General features: G+C 35.7%; 2 protein-coding genes and 1 long non-coding RNA gene across 3 annotated transcripts; all 3 read right to left on the bottom strand.

Moving 5' to 3' along the window:
* On the bottom strand, window positions 6239-6937 carry LOC109236118. The gene has a single exon (XM_019402336.1). It carries the CDS (start codon window positions 6935-6937, stop codon window positions 6239-6241), a length of 699 nt encoding a protein of 232 aa, XP_019257881.1.
* LOC109235721 lies at window positions 9278-13521 on the bottom strand. The gene is made up of 3 exons (XR_002069435.1): window positions 13438-13521; window positions 10305-12648; window positions 9278-9969 (listed from the first exon to the last, which is right to left on the bottom strand). It is a non-coding gene; the product is annotated as an uncharacterized LOC109235721 (long non-coding RNA).
* Window positions 18579-23465, bottom strand: LOC109235719 (dihydrolipoyl dehydrogenase, mitochondrial). Its single transcript, XM_019401931.1, has 2 exons — window positions 23056-23465; window positions 18579-20149 (listed from the first exon to the last, which is right to left on the bottom strand). Exons 1-2 carry the CDS (start codon window positions 23317-23319, stop codon window positions 18899-18901), a joined length of 1515 nt encoding a protein of 504 aa, XP_019257476.1. The 5' UTR covers window positions 23320-23465; the 3' UTR covers window positions 18579-18898.

The raw sequence follows: 25448 nt of genomic DNA, 5'->3' as shown, positions 1-25448 counted from the left end.
AAATTCCAAAATCGACCCCGGGCCCGCTGGTCAAACCCGAGGTTCGAACCAATTTCATGTCACCCATTCCCCCACGAGCCCGAATATACAATTTGTTTTCAAATTCGACCCCAAAACGAGGTCTAAATCAAAGAAAATTGAAAAGCCCTAGTTCTACCCATTTCCCCTAATTTACACCTTAAATTACATGATTTAAGCCTTGGAGTTTGATTAATAATGATGGAAAATGAAGAAAACAAGTTGGAATTTACTAACCCAAGTAGTCTTGAAGAAAGTAGGCTTAAATGGACGTGTTCGTGTATTTTTTTTGAAGGAATCCCGTAGCTACAGTTTCTGAAAATTAACATTTAACTGGGCAAAATTTGCCCTTCGCGTTCGCGGGAAGGGAGCCGCGTTCGTGAAGGGTTGACCTAACTGAGCATCGCGTTCGCGATTGGGGAGGACGCGAACGCGAAGAGAAAAGGCTGGGGTCCAGGATTTAGGTCTATGCGAACGCGTGAAGGCCCACACGAACGCGATGAAGAAGGCTACAAGGCTACGCGTTCGCGAACATGTGAATGCGAACGCGAAGAGGAAATTACTGGGGTCCCAAGCTTGGCTTATGCGAATGCGTGAAGAGATACGCGATCGCGAAGGAAGAAAATCAAAGGCATCGCGAACGCGGGTGATGCTCCGCGATCGCGAAGAAGGTTTTTCTGCAACAGCTGGAGCCTATTTTTCTGCAACTTTTTCTAAGTTCAAAACCACCCCGAACACCTCCGAAAACACTCCCGAGCCCCCGGGGCTCCTAACCAATTCACACAAACTGACTCAACAAACATCCTACGAATTCAACCGTGCGATCAAATCGCCAAAATAACATCAAAAACAATGAATCAAGCCTCAAAACCAATAGTTTTTCTTCAAACTTCATAAATTTTCAAATTTAGAACTTATAGTCCGAAACACGTCAAATGACGTCCGATTTCAACCAAATTTCACAGAAATATCTTAAATCACATATGAGACCTGTACCGGGCGCCGGAACCAAAATACGGGCCCGATACCAACACGTTCTAATCAATTTTCATTTCAATTTTCCTTAATAATTTCAGAAAAACAATTTTACTCAAAAATTCATTTCTCGGGCTTGGGACCTCGGAATTTGATTCCGGGCATACGCCCGAGTCCCATATTTTTCTAAGGACCCTCCGGGACCGTCAAATCACGGGTCCGGATCCGTTTACCCAAAATGTTGACCAGAGTCAAATTTATTCATTTTAATATCAAAACTTAGCATTTCTCACGGAATTTCATATTTAAGCTTTTCGGCTACGCGCCCGGACTGCGCACGCAAATCGAGGCAACCCTAAATGAGGTTTTCAAGGCCTCGGAAGCACAGAATGAATAAGAAAACAAGTGATGACCCCTTTGGGTCGTCACACTTTTCCACTCTCCATGTGCCCAAAGATTTTGCTGCAAGTTCTTTTCTAAAGTCTTTTATGTCTTCAGGTTGGAATTTCTCCACATCCTTTCCCATCATCAACAACTCCACATACTTGATTAGGAATGCACCACAATCAGTCCTAAGAAAGAAAGATGTAAGATATGGAGTCAAATAAACAATAAATCTAAAGTACATATAAATTATATAACAAATAACAACACGTATGATCCAGTTTGGTGTGGTGATCTTTGCCACTGAATATCAAATTTGTTGAATGCATTTCCAAAAGACTTGTGATGTTTCTGAAACTGTGAGAACTTTAACAAGTGGGGGATCATGTGTACATACATTTGAATGTGATTCATTCCTGCCTCATATGGCTCACTATAAATGGAATCGTACACATCAATCTTCTTCTTATTCAAGTCAAATACCCCCAAAAGAAAATATGTCACAGCATTATCATCTTTTGAAGGAAGCCGACATGAAAAAAAGATTTTGTCAACCTCTGTCCAAGCAATTCCACATCTACGATTGTAGCCCCACACATATGGTGTTAGAAACAATTAATTATCACCGCACCGAAACTCATCTGCAGCATCTTCATTGAAATCCTTATACACAAGCACCATATAGTTATCAAAAAGTATATCAGTAGTTGTGCAACGAAAAGGATGGTCGCGAGGATGGTAGCATTCCTTCTTTCTCAGATAATATAGGGCAATGTCAATATGCTACATAAAAAGGCAAAAAATAAAACAAATCCATCAGTCATAAAAAAATTAAAAAACATTAAATTAATAATAAAGAAAATAAATGCCTTGCGAATTATCAAACCTTATCATCAAGTACAAAGCTACTATCTGAAAGCTCGAGGAAGAACATTTTGCTACTGATATTTTGATGATGCAATTTGTAAGGATTCTTTCTCACACCATTATCATCAGCATATATATCAGTTTCTCCCCTGAAAATAATGAAAATATCAAAGTTAGAAGTTAGTACTGAACTTAGACTTTCAAGTTGAAAAGTTAAGGACACTTGGTCCTGAAGTTTGAGTTTCAAGTTCAAAAGTTAAGGACACTTGGTCCTGAAGTTTGAGTTTCAAGTTCAAAAGTTAAGGACACATGGTCCTGAACTTAGACTTACAAGTTCAAAAGTTCAGGACACTTGGTCCTGAAGTTTGAGTTTCAAGTTCAAAAGCTAAGGACACATGGTCCTGAACTTATAGTTCCAACTTCAAAAGTTCAGGACACTTGGTCCTGATGTTTGTGTTTCAATTTGAAATGTCAAGGACACTTAGTCCTGAACATAGAGTTTTTAGTTGAAAAGTTAAGGACACTTGGTCCTGAACTTCAAGTTCCAAGTTCAGAAGTTCAGGACACTTGGTCCTCAAATTTGAGTTTCAAGTTCAAAAGTTAAGGACACGTGGTCCTGAACTTAGACTTGCAAGTTCAAAAGTTCAGGACACTTTGTCCTTAACTTAGACTAACTAATATAAAAGTTAAGGACAGGCAGTCCTTAACTTATAGTTCCAACTTCAAAAGTTGAGGACACTTGGTCCTGAAGTTTGAGTTTCAATTTGAAATGTTAAGGACACTTGGTCCTGAACTTCAAGTTTTTAGTTGAAAGTTAAGGACATTGGTCCTGAACATAGACTTTCAACTTCAAAAGTTGAGGACACTTGGTCCTGAACTTAGACTTACAAGTTCAAAAGTTGAGGACACTTGGTCCTGAACTTAGACTTACAAGTTCAAAAGTTAAGGACACATGGTCCTGAACTTTGAATTCCAAGTTGAAAAGTTAAGGACACTTGGTCCTTAACTTTGATTTCCAAATTCAAAAGTTAAGGACACTTAACTTTAGGAATTTCAATATTAATATACTTAGTCCTAAATTTAAATTACAAGTTAAGGACACGAATTAAAGTAATTAACAAATAATGAAATACATTTAGGGACTTACGCTTTTTTGCGACCTTTCCTTTTCTCCTTGCCCAACCACCCAATGAAATTCTTCAATAATTTTGAATCATCTTTGGCATAATGAAAAATACATTTACGGGTATATTTTTATTTTATCCAGCCCGTTTTCTTGGGAGTATTTTCATCGTGCGCCATTGATGTTCCTGTTTTTCTTTCATGTTCAAAAGGAGATTTCAACTGCCAACTAAGCTTCTTATTCCTTTTACCTCGACCAAGCTCTTCTTCAACATTTCCTTCAACCTCCATAGACAAACCCTCATCAATGCTAATTTGTGTACTTGGAGGAGTAGGACTAAGAATAAAAAATGATGGATCATCATAACCAATACTATCTCTCTTCCATTTCCTAGTATATTGGTTAAGATCCTCACTTTTGTTTTGCTCTGCAGACAACACTATATATATATATATATAGTTTGTTGCAAGTCGTCAAATGAAGAGACAAAAACTAAGAACATTATTTTTGAAATGTACTGGCATTTTCAATTATGAATATAATATTTAGGGCACAATCAATACCTGTCTTGTTCACACTACCTTCTTGTATTTTTTCAACAGACAATTGAGTTGACACATTGGTTGCATTTTTTTATCTTCCAACTGCACATTTTATTTATCTTGCAACTGTTCTCCATGATCTTCATTTGCAAGTTCACAAGATTCTGCAAAATATTTATAAGAGCTAACACAATTAGTACTTGTTTATAATCTTTGATTAAAACAAACATGTATAAAATTAATAAAAATACTGTCTAACCGTTTGCAACTGTCAAGATCATCGCAGTTAAATCATTATCTTCACTAGCATTTTCTTGGCTTCCAATATTGTCGGTAAGAGAGCGAGGTGTAGAGAGATCACATTTGGAAACAATCTCACTTATGTTTGTTTCTTGGGTATTTTCTAAGTCTTGAGATTGTACTCCACTTTTCTCTTGATACCCCACTCCATCTTCTTCCCTTGCAGCTTCAAAAGATTCTGTAACATTTACAATTAATACCTATTCAAATAGTTCACTAAAACTAACATTCAACATATCATAAAATCATCTAACCTTGATTGGTACAATTTTGAACTCCAAATTTCTCTTTATATGACAGAGGTGTAGACATATCATATGTTCCTTCTAAACAATTGCATACAATCTCACTGACACTTGTTCCCAATGGACTTTCTAAATCCTGAGATTGCACTCCACATTTACAAATTTTTTCTGTCACTCCTATCTCTTTTGGATTTTCTTCGTCTTGACATTGTACTACATCTTGAACTTTCACTCCATCAATAGATTCTACTTATATTTGCAATCACAAAAAAGTTTATATGTATTACGCTATTGATATAAATTTCAATGACAAAAAATTCAAAATCTATATCTAACCTTTCCCAATTTCAGTGCCAATATCAGTTTCATCATCTAAATGTGCATCTCTATAATCGCTTTCATACTGGACTTCTCCATGCACATCCATATCATCACATTCATCACCACATGCATCTTTGTTAATTATAACAGTAGGTTCTGTACCATCACAATGATCAACTCCATCTTTAGTAATTGGAACACTAGATTCTTTCTCTATATTCCTTTCATCAGGTTTCACAAAAATCTTCAACAAAGTATCAATCTTTGATCCTAGACTTTTCTTTAAATCCTGTGAGAAAAACTAAGTTAGAAAGTTAAGTACAGGAAGTCCTAAACTTCAAGTTACAAGTAAAAAAGTTAAGGACAGGCAGTCCTTAACTTAGAATAACAAATTCAAAAGTTAAGGACACTTGGTCCTAAACTTCAAGTTTCAAGTTCAAAAGTTAAGGACATGCAGTCCTTAACTTTGAATTACAAGTAAAAAAATTCTGGACAATAGGTCCTGAACTTCAAGTTTCAAATTGAAAAGTTAAGGACACTTGGTCCTGGACTTCAAATTTCAAGTTCAAAAGTTCAGGACAGGTGGTCCTGAAATTAGACTTACAAGTTCAAAAGTTAAGGACACTTGGTCCTAAACTTCAAGTTTCAAGTTCAAAAGTTAAGGACATGCAGTCCTTAACTTTGAATTTCAAGTTCAAAAGTTAAGGACAATAGGTCCTTAACTTCAAGTTTCAAGTTCAAAAGTTCCGGACAGATGGTCCTTAACTTAGACTTACAAGTAAAAAAGTTTAGGACATGCAGTCGTTAACTTTGAGTTACAGACACAAGCTCCTGAACTTAGACTAACTGAAATTAATGATATTACCTTGATATCATTTTGAATTTTTTTTCTGATACAGCTATTTTTTGATTTATTCTAGTAACTTCAGCATGCAGATACTGTTTAAACTGCTCTGGTAATTTCTGAATCAAATACCAAAAAAACAAAAAAGTCTCTTAAGCAAAATACAATCAAATAAAAACCTAATGCTATTCAAAGACAAAAAACCTACTTTAACAATTTTCTTAAGCATGCTTCATCAAATTGTATGGAAGAAGGCATTGGGCTTTGATCTTGAGAAGGCATTGGCTCATGCACACTAACAGGCTTTGTATCTTCTTCAACAGGAATAAATGGTGCTACCTCGATAAACTGATACACCTATTACATAACAAAAAAAACATAAGTTTTCAGAGCTAAAACAAATAAACAAAAAAAGAAGAAGCTAGTAATTAGATTAACTTACATTTTCATTATGGAAGTATTTTTTACACAGAGAATCATATTGTGGAGATTTCATTTCCGAATAACATAACATCTGAGGAAAACCACATTCTCGGAAGTTTACAAATTGTTTTTCCTGGAAAATAGGCAATACTTCCATAATTCAAACACAAAGAGCAAAAGGAAAGCTAAGTACAGTCTAGTTATCCTTGTCTTTATCTTTGTCTTTCTCTTTCTCATTCTCATTCTCATTGGGCTTCAAACAAGTCTTCAATGATTTTAATAACGTTTCATAACAAAGAGAGCCCCAGTTGAAAGAAGAGCAGAGTTCATCATCATCAACAATTTTCATTATCCGCTCGGACACATTCCTATTCTTCCGCTTCCCCATCAAAACATATTCAACAAAATAAATTGTTGCCAACTTCACAGCATCGTCATCGCTGCCTACAAATGAAGCAGATGTACCATTTGGGTGACTGGTAATAAAATTATACAAATCACCCAACTCAACTCTATCCTTTCCGGGGAAATAGACTTTCGAAAGCCTATTCTCTTTTTCATGCAAACCTTTGATGTCCGGTGAAGAATAACACTTCAAACCAATAACTATATGAAATGCTTCACGAGTAAACTTAATTTCACAATCAAAAACCTTGAATGTGATCGAATCAGGGTCATTACTTACAATTTCTGAAAGCAATACACAACAAATAAGTTTACCACAGAACTTCACACTTTGTAATCGGAAAAAGTTTCCGAAAATACTATCCCTCAGCTTCTTCCACTGCCTGTTCGACAAAAAACTTTTGATTGTTTCCTTATACTGTAAATCTCCTTTCCAATAGCTCACTAAATTACGCCAAACATCAAAGTCGAACACATAATCTCCTTCCATTAGCACACTACAAAGAAGGAAAAAGAACATAAAAGATTAAGACTAAAAGATAGGACTTACATTTACAAGTTGAAAAGTTCGGGGCACTTGGTCCTAAACTTCAAGTTTCAAGTTAAAAAGTTAAGGACAATAGGTCCTGAACTTCAACTTTCAAGTTCAAAAGTTAAGGACACTTGGTCCTTAACTTCAGGTTTCAAGTTCAAAAGTTAAGGACAGACAGTCCTTAACTTATAGTTTCAATTTGAAAAGTTAAGGACAACTGGTCCTTAACTTTGAATTCCAAGTTCAAAAGTTAAGGACAGTTGGTCCTTAACTTTGAATTCCAAGTTCAAAAGTTAAGGATAGTTGGTCCTTAACTTTGATTTCCAAGTTAAAAAGTTAAGGACCCTTGGTCCTTAACTTCAAATTTCAAGTTCAAAAGTTAAGGACGGCTGGTCCTTAACTTTGAATTCCAAATTCAAAAGTTAAGGAGACTTGGTCCTGAACTTTGAATTACAAGTTCAAAAGTTAAGGACAGCTGGTCCTTAACTTTGAATTCCAAGTTCAAAAGTTAAGGACACTTTGTCCTTAACTTCAAATTTCAAGTTCAAAAGTTAAGGACACTCAGTCCTTAACTTTGAGTTCCAAGTTCAAAAGTTAATGACAATTGGTTCTTAACTTTTATGAACACAGTTAACTAAAAATTCATAAACACGGGTAGCTTATGAATTCGGACGACTATTTTTATGAAATGTCCTTACATAATCAAATATATTGATTGAACCACAAACACATTTCAATACCAAAAATTTCTGAATAACTTCCTCACAAAAATCTGCTACTTATTCGACACTAAATCAACTTATAATCATTATTTTTGAAATTTCACACATACTTGACAAAGCATTGATCGAGATTACACATATACAAAAACAAAAATGCAAAAAAGCAAAAAAAAAATACCAATTTGATCGGTCAATGCATAGAAGATGACAGAGAAGAAGGAGAAAGATTTAGTGAGCTGGTTTGCATGCGAAAGAGCACGGGAAACTTGCCTCTGAAATTTTCGCTCTCAATTTTTGCCTCTGAACGAATAAAATAAGGATTTGGGAATATGAGAATTGAAGAAAAGGTAAAACTGTCTTTTCAGAACAATTTTAATAGAGTAGTGGCTATTTTTGCTCAGCATTAGAATTAGTGGATAAAAAATAAAGACCATCTTACTTAGTGGCTACCTCACGCCATTTTTACGCAAAATCTTATCAGCATGGGTCTACTTAGAAACTATTTTTTCGACGAGTCCAAACTAATTTCAGAGCATGTGTGGATGGACTTGTTGTAAGTGACTTTTAAGCCAAAAGTCATAAATTAGGAATTCTAGCTTTTGGCTTATTTTTGTCATTTTAGCTTAAAAACAAGTGCTTGAAAGCATTTCTTTTACTTCATCCAAACACTACAAAATGACTTAAAAACTATTTTGGCTTAAAAGCACTTAAAATAAGGCAATCCAAACGGGCTCTAAATTCCCCACAATGAGAATTTTGTTTGTCCTCTACACCATCAACCTTGTACTAAAATCATTAATTAAGATTTGGCCTAACATTCATATATATATATATATATATATATATATATATATATATATATATATATATATATATATATATATATTTTTAATTTTTTTCTTGTCTTCAGGGTTCAAATGAACCCATAACCAAAAGACTAGATCCACCTCATGTCAATTAGTTTCTCAGTGTTGAGTTCTATGTTAAGTTCCATTTTGAGTATAACTAGTGTATTATGTTTTGTGTTACTCCTCCGTTCCAATTTATGTGAACCTGTTTGACAGGGCACGGAGTTTAAGAAAAATAAAGACTATTGAAATTTGTGGTCCTAAATAAGTCAAAAAGGGGCCAGAGTGTTTGTGTGGTTATAAAAGCTCCTCATTAAGGGTAGAATTGTAAGTTTAAGCTAAATTGTTTTCAAATTTAGAAAGGGGTCATTCTTTTTGAAACGGACCAAAAAGAAAATAGGTTCACATAAACTGAAACGGAGGGAGTAATACATATTACACTTTCCACTGCTGCACAACAACAATAATCATAGCAACAATGTTATATTCAGAACTCAGTTATTTTTTACTTGCGGTCATCAATTCATTATTTAACAAAGGAGAAAAACAGATAAATACTCGCATTGGGTGTTTACACCAAATTAGTAACTTAACCTTAATAGTTAATGATTAAAGAAAATGTATATAAAAGATATATGTATTGCAATTTGCATTTATTAATTCGATCTAAATACTCGGTGTAGGTAAGTTTTTATCAAAGAAACATTAATCCGAAGACTAGTCGCTGATTAGATTCTTCCTTTACTATGACATCATGTTAACTCTCTCTTACAATGTAAGACTACAAGTGCTTGCCTGTAAATTAAACGATAATCAAAATGAGGAATCGTTTTGTTAAAAGTAACTACTAATTTCACATTTATCAGATGATGACACTACACATTGCTTATTGATCCATAAAAATATTTTCTAGCTCCGGATGAGATTTTCGAGCCTATCAAGAGGACAATCCGATGTACTAAACTCTTGCTATGTGCGAGGCCTGAAGAATCACCGGACCACATTGGATATATTGGATTATTTGGACGCAACCTTATCTTACATTTCTGCAAGAGACTGTTTGTACTGCTTGAGCTCGTGACCTTATGGTGACGAGTGACGAATTCTCACCTAAGCTTGGGTTGAGACAAACATGTAACGCTACCAAAGAACCCATTGCAATATTTGGTCTAGGGATGAATGAGTTACAGAGCTGAGGGTCTATCGAAAACAGCCTCTCTGCCCGTCCAGAGTAGGGGTAAGATTGCGTACATCTCACCCTCCTCAGACTCCACTTGGTGGAATACAATTGGTCGTCGTTGTTGTTGTGAATGAGTTACAGAATGGGAGGATATTAGCTCCAATATCATACTTACCAAGATATTCTAACTACATGAAAATAGGAGAATTCTCAGCATGATGTCTGAGCCATCTCTTCCGCCTGTCAAAAAAATTACAAGCTTAATCATATAGTATAATGATCTATAAAGTTTCGAATTTTTTTAAACCTGTTAGCTCCTCATATTTTACTTCTAATTCTTAAACAAATGAACGTTGCAGCGGAATGAATATTGTCCATTACTAGTAAGTAGGCATAATATGTTCCCTTTTCTTTTCCAAGTTACATTCAAATGTATATCTATCCATAGACAAATGACACTACTAGTTAAGAAGCTTTTTGAAAGTGTTAACAATTTTGTAAAAATCAGTAGAAGGAGGAGATATGAAAAACACAAATGAATACAGTAAACGTGTTGAAGCATAGTCAGAGCAAACCTGAAGCAGACAGGCAAAGAGGAGCTCAATGGCCTCGATTTCGGGCTCACACCATTTTATCTCAATTAGTTGTAGTGAGTTGATATCTGCAAACTCAATGGGTATCTCTTCCAAATTATTGCAATTTCTAATAATGACAGGAAAATTGTCATAAGTGGTTTTCCGGTACATCAGATCAATCATCTCAATTCGCAAAAACACCAAACAAGTAAATCCCCTTGCAATTGGATACTCCACAAGCAGCTTTCAAACAACTTAAAGTCCAAGATTCTGAGTAAATTGACATGACAAAGCTCTGAGTTGAGAGTAAATGATAAAGAAAACCTATAAGAACCGAATATTTCTCTTTTTTGGTTTTCTGATAAGGTAGGACAAGAGAAAATAGAACGAGTTCGTTTGAAGAGGTTGTTTTCATCATTATCTTTTGCCTCCTAATCAACTGATGATTTCCAGGGGTAGGAATGGCCCTATAAAAATCAAAGTACCTATTATCATCAGCCCATTGCTTAAAAGGCCGCATTTTATACCTACTAAGATGATGACATTCTGAAGGATCAGGATTTGGCTCATCATCAAATACAATATCATGGCTTTGAGCTTTTTCTGCATCCCAATAACCGAATACAATGTCATTCATGACGAAAAAGTTGTTTTGGCTTTGAAGTTCTCTCAAACACAGCTCGAATATTAGATCATGAACATTACATGAATTAATTTTTGTTTCATACCTACAATTCTTGCATACGATAACTAGACATCTATCGATAAGATCTTGTAAATACTTCTTCAGCCTCTCCTTTCAAGTCTTTTCCAACTTCAGAAACCCCTCAGCCATCCATAATCTCACCAATCTCTACGCTGAAATCACATTGTCTTCGGGAAATATCCAACAATACAGAAAGCATGCTTTTAGGTCACTGATCAAGTGATTGTAACTCAAACCCAAGCACATATAAACATTGTTCATCAGGATCAATACTGACAAATGACTTAGACATTTTCAGCTTCCCAATCTTTTATTCTCCTTCCAAATTTGGATAGAAGCCCAGGAACCACAGGCCCACAATAATAGTTAGTGGTAACCCTTGACATTTGTCTACAATTTGCTTGCCAATAGTCTCGAATTCATATGGTGTTATTTCATTTGCAAACACCACGCTTTAAAAAAGGTTCCAACTCTCATTTGGATTCATGAAGCCCATCTGTAAAAAAAAATTCTCCGTACTAGCATAACAAGCTACTTCATCATTACGAGCTCCAATCGGAACAAAGGCTAGGACTGTTCTGGGAGCATTTGCCTCCTTTCGACCCTGAGACCATAGCAAATATGATGCAAGAGATCCGCAACCACATTCCCACATTCTCGGTCTGGAAAAGACGGGGAGCATTTGCCTCCTCTCGACCTTGAGGCCGTAGCAAATGTGATGCAAGAGATCCGGAATCATATTCGCGGTTTGGAAGAGAGTGGGTACATTTGCCTCCTCTTGACCCTGAGGCCGTAGCAAATATGATGCAAGAGATCCGGAACCACATTCGTAGGCTGGAAGAGAGGAAAAAGGCCCTTCTCCAGGAACGAAAGGAACTAAGTGCGCGGGTCGTCCTCACAGCTTCGAATTCCCATAGAGAGTAGAATAGAAGAGTCCGTCGACTCTTTTTAGTTTAAGGAAAGGGTGATCAACAATATTCGACTCCCATTGTTTTTGACTTGGAAAGCATTCTCTCACTTCATGCCATGCACAAACGTCAAAATGAGATCGAATAAATAAATCATTGAAAACTTCTTTCCCTACTTTTGTCTTACCGATACATCCCATGCCGACAATCATGATGACTTTGGGTTCACCAAAGAAGATTCTAGTCAGATCTTCTAACGATCTTGTTTCATCATTACGTCCCACCATGTTGTTCTTAATAAGTAGAATATGTTTTGCTGAACTTGAATCTTGAACCAAAGATTTGTTTGATGTTTGTTTTCCTTTATCTTGAATCTTTATCGACTCTTTCTGGACTCGATCAATATCTCCTTCTACTTGTTGCAGGCTAACACAAAGCGTTTCATGTGCCTTTTCTTTCTGCATTATATCATTTGACAATAGAGCTTTTGTTAGCCTCAATTGAATTGTGCGTCAACAACATTCGCAGCTTCTTTTATTTGTGCTACCAAATCTATCATTTCCCCAGAATCCTTGCTTTTCTCATAAGCTCTTGAGAAATATTTGTAAGGAACTAACTAACTTCTTCACGACGAGCGAGAAATTCTTCTCTGTAGTCACAAATTTGGATCTCAAGAAGCAACACTAGCATAAGCCATATCTACTGAATTCCCCTTTGTATGACCTGAAAGCTGCAAACTGCAAGAGGTCAATGGTGCTATAAACAACATGATTTGCGAAATTGCGAAAATGTGCTATACAAAAGCATTAAAGTTCCACGATAAACTCTTTACATTAGGTACAATAAGTTGAAATTTAATTTGTTAGAATTCATGCCTTGTGAAGTAAAATGCACATATATTACATTCCAATTAGGATGTATTTTGTTTCAAAAGTGAAAGTACAAATGTTGATGTACAATTTCCAGATACTCTTTGTCAAAAAGAAAAAAAAACATTGACAAATGAAAACCATAACAATCTAAGAGCATTAGAAGTCTATAACAGTCTCAATCGTGAATCCATAATTTCCCTGTTTTTACAACAACATACCCGGTCTTATCCCCACACCGTGGGGTCTGGGGAGGAGGATAGTATGTACGCACACCTTACCCCTACCATGTGAGGATAGAGAGGCTGTTTCCAATAGACTCTCGGCTCAGGAAAGCAATAATTTCCCTGTTTTTATAACCCGTTAACATCTTGATATAACTTTTGAATCTATATCTTTATGCATCTTCCAAAATATTGGATATATCCTAAATATACACTTGTTCTATATAGATCTGTACTATATCTAGTGCAAAATGTGCAATTAAGGAGCTAAAGCTTTGTCAGCTACTAAAAAGTGTTCTACGTTTAATAAATTGCAATAATTACTTTGAGAAAAGAAAATAAGAAAAGGGAATATGAGTATCAAAAACAAAGGGGTAAATTTAGCACAAAAGATACAGTACTGAAACAAAGATAAAAATGGCGTACCTCTGAGAATGGCTGAAATGGTATCTGTGATCTAGCTACCAACCAAGTTTTCTACATGTAACTAAAATAAAGTACTAAGAAAGAGAAATGAGATGAGAATAGGGTTGCATCGAGATACGTTATTTTTTTATATTTTATTATTTGTTTATATTCTTACTTTAAGCTATAGTTTGGTGTTGCTCCCTAACGCACACGCAAGTATACATGGTCGACAAGTAATATAATGATAAGTTGAGTGTTGAACCCACAGAGACTTGTATAAACTACTCACTAAATCACTAAAATTGTTATTCAATCCAGCTAAAATCAAAGTCCAATAAGATGATTATATTATACTACAATTCTAAATAATAACTAAATTATCAAGTAACGAATTGATTGTTGTGTATTTTTCAGTAGAGACAAGTAATCCAGGGTGTGATCGATTCACCAATCCTATTGTGTTCTAGTTAACTCTCCCTCTCATACAATTCACTCATGGTTGCTAATTAATCGATAAATTCTCTCATAGCCTTCTCCCAAAGTACTACTCGCCTATTCAAAATAGATTAACGCCTATATTCCTATGGAATCAATCTACTAAGAACGCATTAAGATTACGATATTTAATTAAGCACGGTGACTAGGTATATTCCTATCCTAACCACAAATCTGCTCCCCCTAAGGGTTAAGATCATGCTCTCTTCAATTCTTCTCTAATCTAAACACGGCTTTCCCAAGCATAGCATAGATAGTAAATAGAACCTAACTGCTGACCAGACAATTAAGCAATTAATCACATAATCGAATAAACAACCATATATTGGTGAATTATAATCAAAGTCAAGCTAATATCAAACAACAAAATTCATGGCTAAATCACAACCCCAGAACAATGGGTGTTTAGCCACTCATGATGTAATCAAACAATTGCATAAGTGTTGAATCAATTGAAAATACTAGAAAAAGATGAAGAAATTGAGAATTCTCCGCTTCCTCACGATCCCGTGTGTGATTTACTCCAAAGTGGCGTCTCTCCTCCCAAAAACAGGCTTAGTCTTCCTTTTATACGTGTTGGATAGGTCTAGGGCCGAAATAACCTTCTCCCGGGCGAAATTGGAAAAAACTCACGTCACCGGCGCCCTGGCTAGCGCCAGGCGCCTTAATGGCATTTTTTTCCGGTTTTGTTCGTTTTAGCTCAAGTCTTGCGCGTTTCGCCCCCAATTGCTCCCGAATCATTCCTACAAGTAAAAACATTTCAAATTAATATAAATCATAGCATTTAACATCCCAAATCACGAAACAAAAGTAAAATATGAGGCGATATACATAGAAATATATATGCTTTAAGCTAAACATCAACACCCCACACTTAGACTCTTGCTCGTCCTCGAGCAATGGGACTATCAGATAAACCCCCAACTACGTATAAGTCTCAATTATGGAGGAGCACTTTAACTTTTAACCATACACTATACCCTTGACTATGATCAATACGGGCACACAAGCATGAACACACAAAATTTCACATTCTTCCCGTTTAAGCATACCCAAGTATAATATTTCAATTCAATAAATTCCAACAACCTATTCGTCACCATCCAACCTCAAAATTCAACTTGTAACCACTAAGCCCTCTCAACTCACGCACTTACCCAACAAGAAGGTTTACAACATTACCAATCGCTCATGAGATCATGTGTCCTCTCCAACAATCGAAAGAGTGAATATAGACTAGTCCACACATTCAAATATGCTTTTGAACATAATTTAAGGACATCACACAATTGAACCAAATTCACTCACTCTCACAAAGAATTCATATGCATCACGTGATCGTACATAAGCTTGCCCGTAGTGTAGATCTCCACTAATTTAAGCTAGCCAAATCTAGGATCAATTAGGACTTTTAAGGTTGTAATGTAGGCTAAGGGACGGGTAGGATATATTTAGGAATAGTGACTAACCCTTCTAAGCACTTTAATACACTAGACTCGCAACTCAAACACATATTCTTCTTAACCAGTTCACTTGCCCCAAACTATATGCAACATGGCCCTCTTTTTAATTAAGCACTTCTATATTTCCACTAGCACAAATCAAGAAGAATTGGAGGTGTGTGTTTTTCTATATTATTTGAACTATCATATTTTTTTTCTCTTTTCTTGCAATTCTTCTTTTCCTTCTCTTTTTTTTTCTTCTCTTCACACACTCCATACATTAAAGTTCATCGGCTAGTGACTTTTGATTTCAACTTTAGTGCACCAACGGGCCCTTCCATGGTTTCACAAAAAGCTACTCCCCAATCTCTAACCTTACTTCTTTTAGCGACTAAGTGCCTTAGGAGGTAAAGGTTCAATCAATATCAAATTAAGAACAAAATGGGGGTATGGCTTGTAATGTGGTTGCCAAAGAAAAGGTCTATAGGCTCAAATGGGCTAGCTACGAAAAATTTTATTTTCTTATGTGACAAGCACATCTATGATCAAGCAAGAAAATGCCTATGTCATCTCCTAGATTAGCACAACTTACAATTTCGCTTCAATTAACACACGGGGCAAGTTCTAGACTACACAGGATAGCACAGAAGATCACAAATTCTTCTTAACCAGTTCACTTGCCCCAAACGCATACGCAAGTATACGTGGTCGACAAGTAATATAATGATAAGTTGAGTATCGAACCCACAGAGACTTTTATAAACTACTCACTAAATCACTAAAATTGTTATTCAATCCAGCTAAAATCAATGTCCAATAAGATGATTATATTATACTACAATTCTAAATAATAACTAAATTATCAAGTAACGAATTGATTGTAGTGTATTTTTCAGTAGAGACAAGTATTCCAGGGTTGTGATCGATTCACCAATCCTATTGTGTTCTAGTTAACTCTCCCTCTCATACAATTCACTCATGGTTGCTAATTAATCGATAAATTCTCTCATAGCCTTCTCCCGAAGTACTACTCGCCTATTCAAAATAGATTAACGCCTATATTCCTATGGAATCAATCTATTAAGAACGCATTAAGATTACGATATTTAATTAAGCACGGTGACTAGGTATATTCCTATCCTAACCACAAATCCGCTCCCCCTAAGGGTTAAGATCATGCTCTCTTCAATTCTTCTCTAATCTAAACACGGTTTTCCCAAGCATAGCATAGATAGTAAATAGAACCTAACTGCTGGCCAGACAATTAAGCAATTAAACACAGAATTGAAGAAACAACCATATATTGGTGAATTATAATCAAGGTCAAGCTAATATCAAACAACAATATTCATGGCTAAATCACAACCCCAGAACAATGGGTGTTTAGCCACTCATGATGTAATCAAACAATTGCATAATTGTTGAATCAATTGAAAATACTAGAAAAAGATGAAGAAAACTGAGAATTCTCCGCTTCCTCACGATCCCGTGTGTGATTTACTCCCAAAGTGGCGTCTACTCCTCCCAAAAATAGGCTTAGTCTCCTTTTATACGTGTTGGATAGGTCTAGGGCCGAAATAACCTTATCCCGGGCGAAATTGGAGAAAATTCACCTCACCAGCGCCCTGGCTAGCACCAGGCGCCCTAATGGCATTTTTTTTCCGGTTTTGTTCGTTTTAGCTCAAATCTTGCGTTTTTCGCCCCCAATTGCTCCTGAATCATTCCTACAAGTAAAAACACTTCAAATTAATATAACTCATAGCATTTAACATCCCAAATTCACAAAACAAAAGTAAAATATGAGGAGATATATATAAAAATATATATATGCTTTAAGCTAAACATCATTTGGACATTTAAAAAATAAAACGGCACATGGCCAAATATATCCTTGTACTATGAGAAAAGGTTATAAATATAATCTTCGTTATATTTTAGGTCCAAATATATCCCTGCCGTAATACTATTGGTTTAAATATACCCCTCTTCTGTTAAGTTTGTCCAAGGTGGACGTCCAATCCTACGTGTCACTGATATTTGATGAGGTGGATGCCACATGGCATGCCACCTCAACACCTCTAATCCATATATAAAAGATTAAAATTTGAAATATAATATTTTTCATGGTAGCGGTAATGGTGGCAATGGTGGTTGAAGGGAATAAAATTTTAGTGGTGGAAAAAAAATAGATAGGAGGGGTAAAATGGGTTATGGGCATTGAGGTGGCAAGCCATGTGGCATCTACCTGTGCCACGTAGGATTGGATGTCCACTTTGGACAAACTTATCGGAAAAGGGGTATATTTGAACCAATAGTATAACGACAGGGGTACATTTGAACTCAAAGTATAACGAGAGATACATTTAAACCTTTTCTGATAGTACGGGGGTATATTTGGCCCTTTATTAGTTTTTTTAAATAAATTCTTTCGCTCGCAAAATTTTAATTTATTTTCAACTAAAATACATAGTATTCATTCACAACTTCAATTTCGAATTTTTCCAAGTTTCAACCAAATCTATATCCAAATACCTACTAAACTTTGAGTACTACGATGAAATAGTTTGATTTAATATAAACACTCGGTGGAGATAAGTATTTACTAGGTAAATGAGTTAGGTTAAAACTAAGACATATAAAAACTTATTGAACTAATTAGACTTATTAGAGTTTAATTAATCTCTAATGAAGAACCGTCAGTCATATGTGTGCCACTCTGTAAGAGCAAGGATATAATTGACATAAACTATTTACCGGTAGCATATATAGACATTTCACAAAGTTTTAGGACAAATTTGGACCATTTCCTTTATCTTATTGAAGCAAATTAACGGATTTGTTACTCCTAATTAATTAGAATAACTGAAAATTTGTGGACAATGAAATCAGAATAAAATCCAATGAATTCAGTTCGATTATCACTGAGAAGCAATGTCCATAAAAACAGAACAAATCTGTACACAAGTAGAGGAACTATTTTAACATAATACATGTTAGATTTTTGGGAAAATACATAAGATACTTACTGTAATTGCAGGAAAAAATCATTTACACATTGATACTTTACCTAATACCCCTTAGTTATTTTGAACTGACAGATCGTGATTGCAAATACCATAAAGATATTAAATAGTTCTTGGACCTCCTGACTGGCTTGTTTTAAGGTAAGGAAGTTGAAATGATGGCTCAAAAAATATGTTGCCACAGTTCTTGACTGTTATCTGAGCATAATATACTATGACCTTGCAATGTTTGAACTCTACAGAAAATTCAGAAAATGTACACTCGGAGAGGCTATTAATGACATCGTAGAAATTGCCCAAACAAAAGCCAACTCTCAGCGGCATTTATATGAGGTTACATCTCATCTTTATTTATGGGGAAAAATGCAGACGATGAGTATTTATATGATGTATTTGGGATCCCAAATGAAGGGGGAAAAGCGCTGCTCGAGTAAAGGCAGCAACAAGAAGCCTATTCTAAGCATTCAAGATTCTCAAAGGAATAACAAAAACAAGACTCCCAGAGTATATAACACAAGTCTACATGTGAATGGGCTTGTCATAAGTGGCCATGGCTGCTTCTTTGAGTGCCTCACTCATTGTTGGATGTGCATGGCAAGTACGAGCAATGTCCTCACTCGATGCACCATACTGCAATGCCAGGACAGCTTCATGAATAAGCTCCCCTGCATTAGGTGACATAATATGGACGCCCAATATCTTGTCAGTCTCTTTCTCAGCAAGTATCTTAACAAGTCCCTCAGCATCATCGATTGCCTTGGCCCTACTGTTTGCGAGGAAAGGAAATTTACCGACACGATAATCAACCCCGAGTGACTTTACCTGTTCCTCAGTTTTCCCAACAGAAGCCACCTCAGGGTGAGTGTAAACGACACCAGGAACCATATCATAGTCTACATGACCTTCCTTGCCTGCAATGAACTCCACACAAGCAACACCATCTTCCTCTGCCTTGTGAGCCAACATTGGCCCAGGAATGACATCACCAATTGCATATACCCCCGGGACATTACTGGCAAAACGTTTATTCACCAAGATTCGACCAGCCTTGTCAGTTTCAACACCTATTTTGTCCAATCCAAGCCCTGAAGTGAATGGAACTCTTCCAGCGGAAACAAGGACTACATCAGCCTCAAGGATAGTTTGATCACCACCAGATGCAGGTTCAAGGGTCAACTTCACACCATCACCTGCAGTGTCAACTGACACCACCTTAGTCTTAAGCATGAATTTCATCTTTTGCTTTTCAAGAGCACACTGGAATTGCTTGCGAACTTCACCATCCATGGTTGGAACAATATCAGCTGCAAATTCAACAACAGTCACCTCTGAGCCAAGACGGCCCCAGACAGATCCCATTTCAAGGCCTATGTAACCAGCACCTATAACAACTAGTTTTTTTGGAATTTCTGTCAAAGCTAACGCTCCAGTAGATGATACAATTCTCTTCTCATCAATGGTTATACCAGGTAGACTTTTGACATCAGAACCAGTTGCAATAATAATATTCTTGCCTTTAACAATGGTGTTATCGCCATCAATGGTGTCGACAGAAACTTCAGAAGGGGAGAGGAGTTTACCATAGCCCTTAACATAGTTTACTTTGTTCTTCTTGAATAGACCCTCAATACCTCGTGTTAAGTTAGACACAGCTTTATCTTTTTGCGCCATCATGGCAGGAAGATCAACCTCAACAGAAGAGAACTTCACACCATGATTGGCAAATGAATGTTGTGCTTCATGAAACATGTGCGAGGAATGAAGAAGTGCCTGTGCACGATAAGTGAGAACAATGTTAGAAAATTAGACATAAACACGAAGTATCAAACTTCAAAAAACTGACCACTAAAGCTTCAAGCAGACTCATAGGCAAGATAATTTGTCATAAACCTTGGGCCGTGATGTCACATTAACAGCAGCAAGTACCAGCGCTTGAACTCCCATGATTATGGGTCATCAAAAGACATAGGGGGAAAGACATTATTAAGTTCAGGTCATAAGACAAATATCGAATATGCACCCTATGGGTACAAGTTAATAAATCTGTCACCAGGTTATAATTATATATAATCACCAACCAAAATGTCCTCTCAGGAAAGTTAAGTCACTGCACTTGCAAAAAGGACCCACTACTATTTCACATATAAGGGCATCAATGAAAGCAATGTTGGGCACATATACACCCATCTGCGAAGTTGGAGGCACAACCATAAGAAACCACTTTTAAGTTGCACCCTTCAGTAGCCTTGGAAAAAGGTAGAAGAAGGAAACAAAAAAAGAAAAGCTATCTGAAAATAAAAAACAAAAACTGGGATAGCATGCCTTCTCATTTTACGGCCAATTCAAATAGAAAACATCCCAACAATGTGGAAGTTTGCAGTGAAAGCAGGAGCCCATAATTTTCCGTAAGATACATGACATCACCAAGTTGGAAATCATAACTTCAATTTCCCTTTCAGTAGTTTCCCATAACTCAATTCTCCTCCAACTGAGTTTCTAAGAGGCTCTCAGTTTCTTCCATGGTCTTTCCCATGAATTGCCTGAATCTGCTTTCCATAGGCCTAACTCAAATACTCTCTGGTGTTCCCATATCCTGGAGCTGTCTGAAGTCATATCATTTGGGGAACTAGTACTAGGTTCCTCCAAAATCAATTAGCTCGAACAGGACTTCCTGTTTTAGTAGCAGTTGCAAATCATATTTTGTCCTAAAAAGGAAATTTGTTCTAGATCAACAACAATAATGTCCTAATTGATTTGTAGCATATGCCTAAGCAATATAATCAACATATTCATAAATAATTTATAGTTTTTGTCACAAAAAAAATGGGAAGAAATAATTTAATCACCACAGAATGGTCAGCACTTGCATAATGTTTGGTGTTTTTCCTTTAACAACGGCGTGGCAGATCTACCGCACCTCGAACATTTCAGCGGTACCTCCTACCTTCCACCAACACAACTAAGGGGTAGGCTTAGTGAGATAGGAAGAAATTACAAACAATTTTTCTGTGGTTGCTGAACTTTAAGCCTTTTCCCATGGTTTTCACCCACTTGATTGACTATTAGTCCACACCCTTGGGTGCATATTTGGTGTTTGCTTCTTTCAAAATTTCTTTTGTTAGCATGCAGAGAAAAGCATGTGCAAGATTTTATACAAGCGAGTTTGGTCAGAGATTGAGGCAGGGCCACCACAGAACCTACCAATAGAAGCGGCATCGGGCATGGCAAGCAGGTTTTTCTCTATGTTTACTCTAGGTCCTATGCTTTCTTAGGAGTCTTTTAGCCCTTATGTTGCGCGGACTCCCAAAACAGCTGCCGCAGCACCGGTGTCAGATCCTCCAAAAATCTACTTTTGGAGGATCTAACACGCTCCCATCAACATTTTCGGAGAGTCCGAGCAACATAGTTTAGCTCTATTAGAGAATTTTATGCTCATGGAAAATATAGAGATCTTCTAGTACTTTTTATTTTGTATAATATTGGCTTGAAACGAATCTAAAGGAAGAAACATGGTCACCAAGGGTTCATATAACCAACCCCAGCTTTTTTGAGACATAATTGTAGTTGTTATTGTTGTGTGGCCTAAAAGTACCATCAGTCTGATTTCTGAGACTGCTTTTCTTAAATTATAGTTGGTTAAAACGGCGTCATTTTACGTTAGCAATTTCGTTGCTCTTCCATTTCCTAGTTTGAGACAAAAAAAGTTACTGTTGGTAGAGAAGTATCACATTATCTTGACCTAGTTGAGATAGTCCAACAATTATTAATTAACTAAAATATATTACAATCTTTAAGAATTTATCAATCATTTAAATCTGATAACCAGACCTAAACTAACAATTCTAAACAACTCTTTCAAAATAATAAATTCTATCAAAAAACTCTTTAAAATAATAAACAGAAGCAGCTTCCAGAAGTCGTATACAGTAAATATATCCTTATAGTAAGTCTTCAATCAGCTGCCAAGCCACACCACTAAAGCACATAGTACACATTTAATTCACTCAATCACCCAAGTCAATTACTCAACTGATGTTTGACAAACATTCTGAAGCCACAATAACGAGTGCATGAACTCGATATTGTAAAGCACGTAATTTGCTCAATGTTTATCAGTGCAATAACCTCTGCCTAGGTGAGCTTCATAGAGTATAGCCACTGCCAAGTCGGCAAAAGAAAGCAGGTCGCAGTATGTTGAAGCCAGTAAAAATATTCCAATTATGATGAATCCTCTAAACATATAACCAAATCCAACTTATTTGGATTCATATAGCTGTCGTTATCTTGTTTAGGAGTGAGGTCCAGTTGCTATATAGAATCCAATGCAAAATTCTGTCAATTGAAGTAATTACCCTCGTGCTAATTAAAGACGCATAAACACAAACTAAGTTTGCACGCAGCAATGGTGGAATCAACAACCAATATGAACATTAATATTTCTAAAAAAACTGAACTTTATGAAGATGAAAAAAAAACAGAAATAAAAACACAGAATCCAAATCTAGATACTAAAGGTTAATCAATCAACAACACCTCAATTCCAAATTAGTTGACATCTTCTCTGTATCCATTCCGCATGTTTTAAGAAAATTTATCTTAATTTGATTATTTGATATTACTCTAAGCTCGTTTAGTGATTAAATATAGAAATTCTAAAACAAAGAGCGAGAAAATACCTTAGAAGGAATACAACCAACATTAAGGCAAGTTCCACCAAGGGTACCACGTTTTTCGATACATGTAGTTTTGAGCCCGAGCTGTGCGGCTTTGATCGCCGCCACGTAGCCGCCGGGACCACCGCCGATCACAACGACGTCGTTTTCATCGGATCCTGAAGCGTAGCCTCTCGTCAGAGAAAATGAATACTTGGAAGTGCTGTAGAGAAATCGGGATGATAAAAATGTTGTAGCCTTTCTTCTAGCTAAAGTCGAAATCGCCATTTTTATAAAGGTTTAATATCGGAATCGTGACTTCCGGTGAATTTTCCGTTAGGTTTTTGGTCAAAATTGGAGATTCACAGCGAGCTGTTGAGTTGATGAAGACGAGCTTTTTCTCATAGTGCGAAGTTGATTCGCTCTATTTATTTTGGGTGCGAATTTGCTGCGATGTAGTGTAGGGTAATATGGTGCAATTCTGTATGATTGACGTCATCGTATCCGTAATCTATAACGCACCCTTTGATGGACCAGAGTTGTTTGCTTTGAAAACAAGTTATGTTCACGGATTAGGGAGGCATGAATTAGATATAAGAAATCTTTTACTTTTTTACGAAAAAATTTCACTTTTTTTTTAAATCGGCGTTTGATCATAAATTTTCTAAATTTCACTTGAAGATGCATTTTAGAATTTTTTGAAAAATTGAAAAACTCCAAAAAGCAGTTTTTCAAAAATTTTATTCAGATCACTTACAAAACTTCTAAAACAACCCAAAATTATATTCATGTCCAAACACAACTCTAATTTTAAAATATTATTTTCACTTGAAAATTTTTTTCACTTTATTTGAAATTTTATAATTCTTATGTCCAAACGCCCTCTTATAATACATCAATTGATAATAAGTTGAATACATACGGAGACATTTAAAGTTTTTACGTTTTTTTATTTAAATATGTCAAGTAGGCCTTGTTCTGATTGATCGCTCTAAAAATAATAGCCAAATATATATATATATATATATATATATATATATATATATATATATATATATATATATATATATATATATATATATACATACATACATACATTGTGTATGTTATATACAAAAATTATACAAATTTTATACACGTTTTCGGCTGCCAAATATAAATAATTTCTGGCGCGGGCTAAAAGTGAAAAAAGCCCTTGAATAAATGTAGTAGTCCTAAAGTGTACAAATCAAATATATTTCGTTAATATATTGATAGCTTAAGTTGCACCTGTATAATGCTCGTATTCATTGTCCTCTACTAATAGCCTGTTTGGCCAAGCTTCTTTTGAGGCAAGCACTTTTTTTGGTCAAAAGTATTTTTTTCTAAAATTAAGGTGTTTGGCCAAGCTTTTGAAAAGAAAAAAAAAGTGCTTTTTCGGAGAAGCAGAAGCAGTTTTGGAGAAGCAGAAAAAAATATCTTCTCTCTAAAAGCACTTTTGAGAAAAATACACTTAGAAGCAGTTTTTTAAAGCTTGGACAAACACTAATTTCTGCTCAGAATTGCTTTTCAAATTAATTAGTCAAACACAAACTGTTTCTCACCAAAAATACTTTTGAGAAAAAGCACTTCTCAAAATAAACTGATTTTTGCAGCTTGGCCAAACGGGCTATCCTAAGAGTATTTCAACGCAGAAATGTATTTCATACACACTTTCATCTCTTAATACTCTATTTTCTTTTAGAAAAACCTACTAATTGTGATTCATTTACAGCAAACTACAGTGAGCAACATCAAGCCAAAGAGCATTTTATACATTGTAACTTACGTTATCAATCATATCGGTGAAATATATCTTTTTGGTACACTTTTGGCCTACTACAAGCGTTCAATTGAAATAAAATCTACATGAGGTGTCTAAACAAAAAAATCGTAAAACTTTTGATGTTTCCATATGCATTCAGCGTAAATAATATAGAGGTTGTATGTTTGGTTTAAAAGTCAATATACAACTTATAATTCTTGTAAGGATTTTCACAATTCTAGATTGTGATTCATAAACAATTTATATAGAATCCTATCAATTATTCAGAACCGAGGAACTATATGATTTTCACATAAAATACATATACAATAACTTCAATCAAGAACATTACCTGAATCCATGATGTGTTTTCTTGATAATATTGAGCGGAAGTCTTCTTCAGAGTTGCCATTCTTGAGAAAATCAGTACTTCTCTCTCTTTACCTTTTCTGTATTCGTTTCAGAATAGAATATGATGGAGTTACGCTATTCTTCCTTTAATAGGCAGAGAGAGGGACCATTGGTTAATTCACACTTTTCATCAAAGTGGGTTAGTGGGGAGTTATAACCATAATTAATTTCCCCTAATTTTATCCAAATATTAATTTAACAAAATATATTTTATTAAACCAAA

The sequence above is a fragment of the Nicotiana attenuata genome, chromosome 12 (genome assembly GCF_001879085.1).
Source record: "Nicotiana attenuata strain UT chromosome 12, NIATTr2, whole genome shotgun sequence".
NCBI classification, from domain to species: Eukaryota; Viridiplantae; Streptophyta; class Magnoliopsida; order Solanales; family Solanaceae; genus Nicotiana; species Nicotiana attenuata.
The sequence above is the reverse complement of the archived record's forward strand: the minus strand, read 5'-3'. Positions and strand labels throughout refer to the sequence as shown.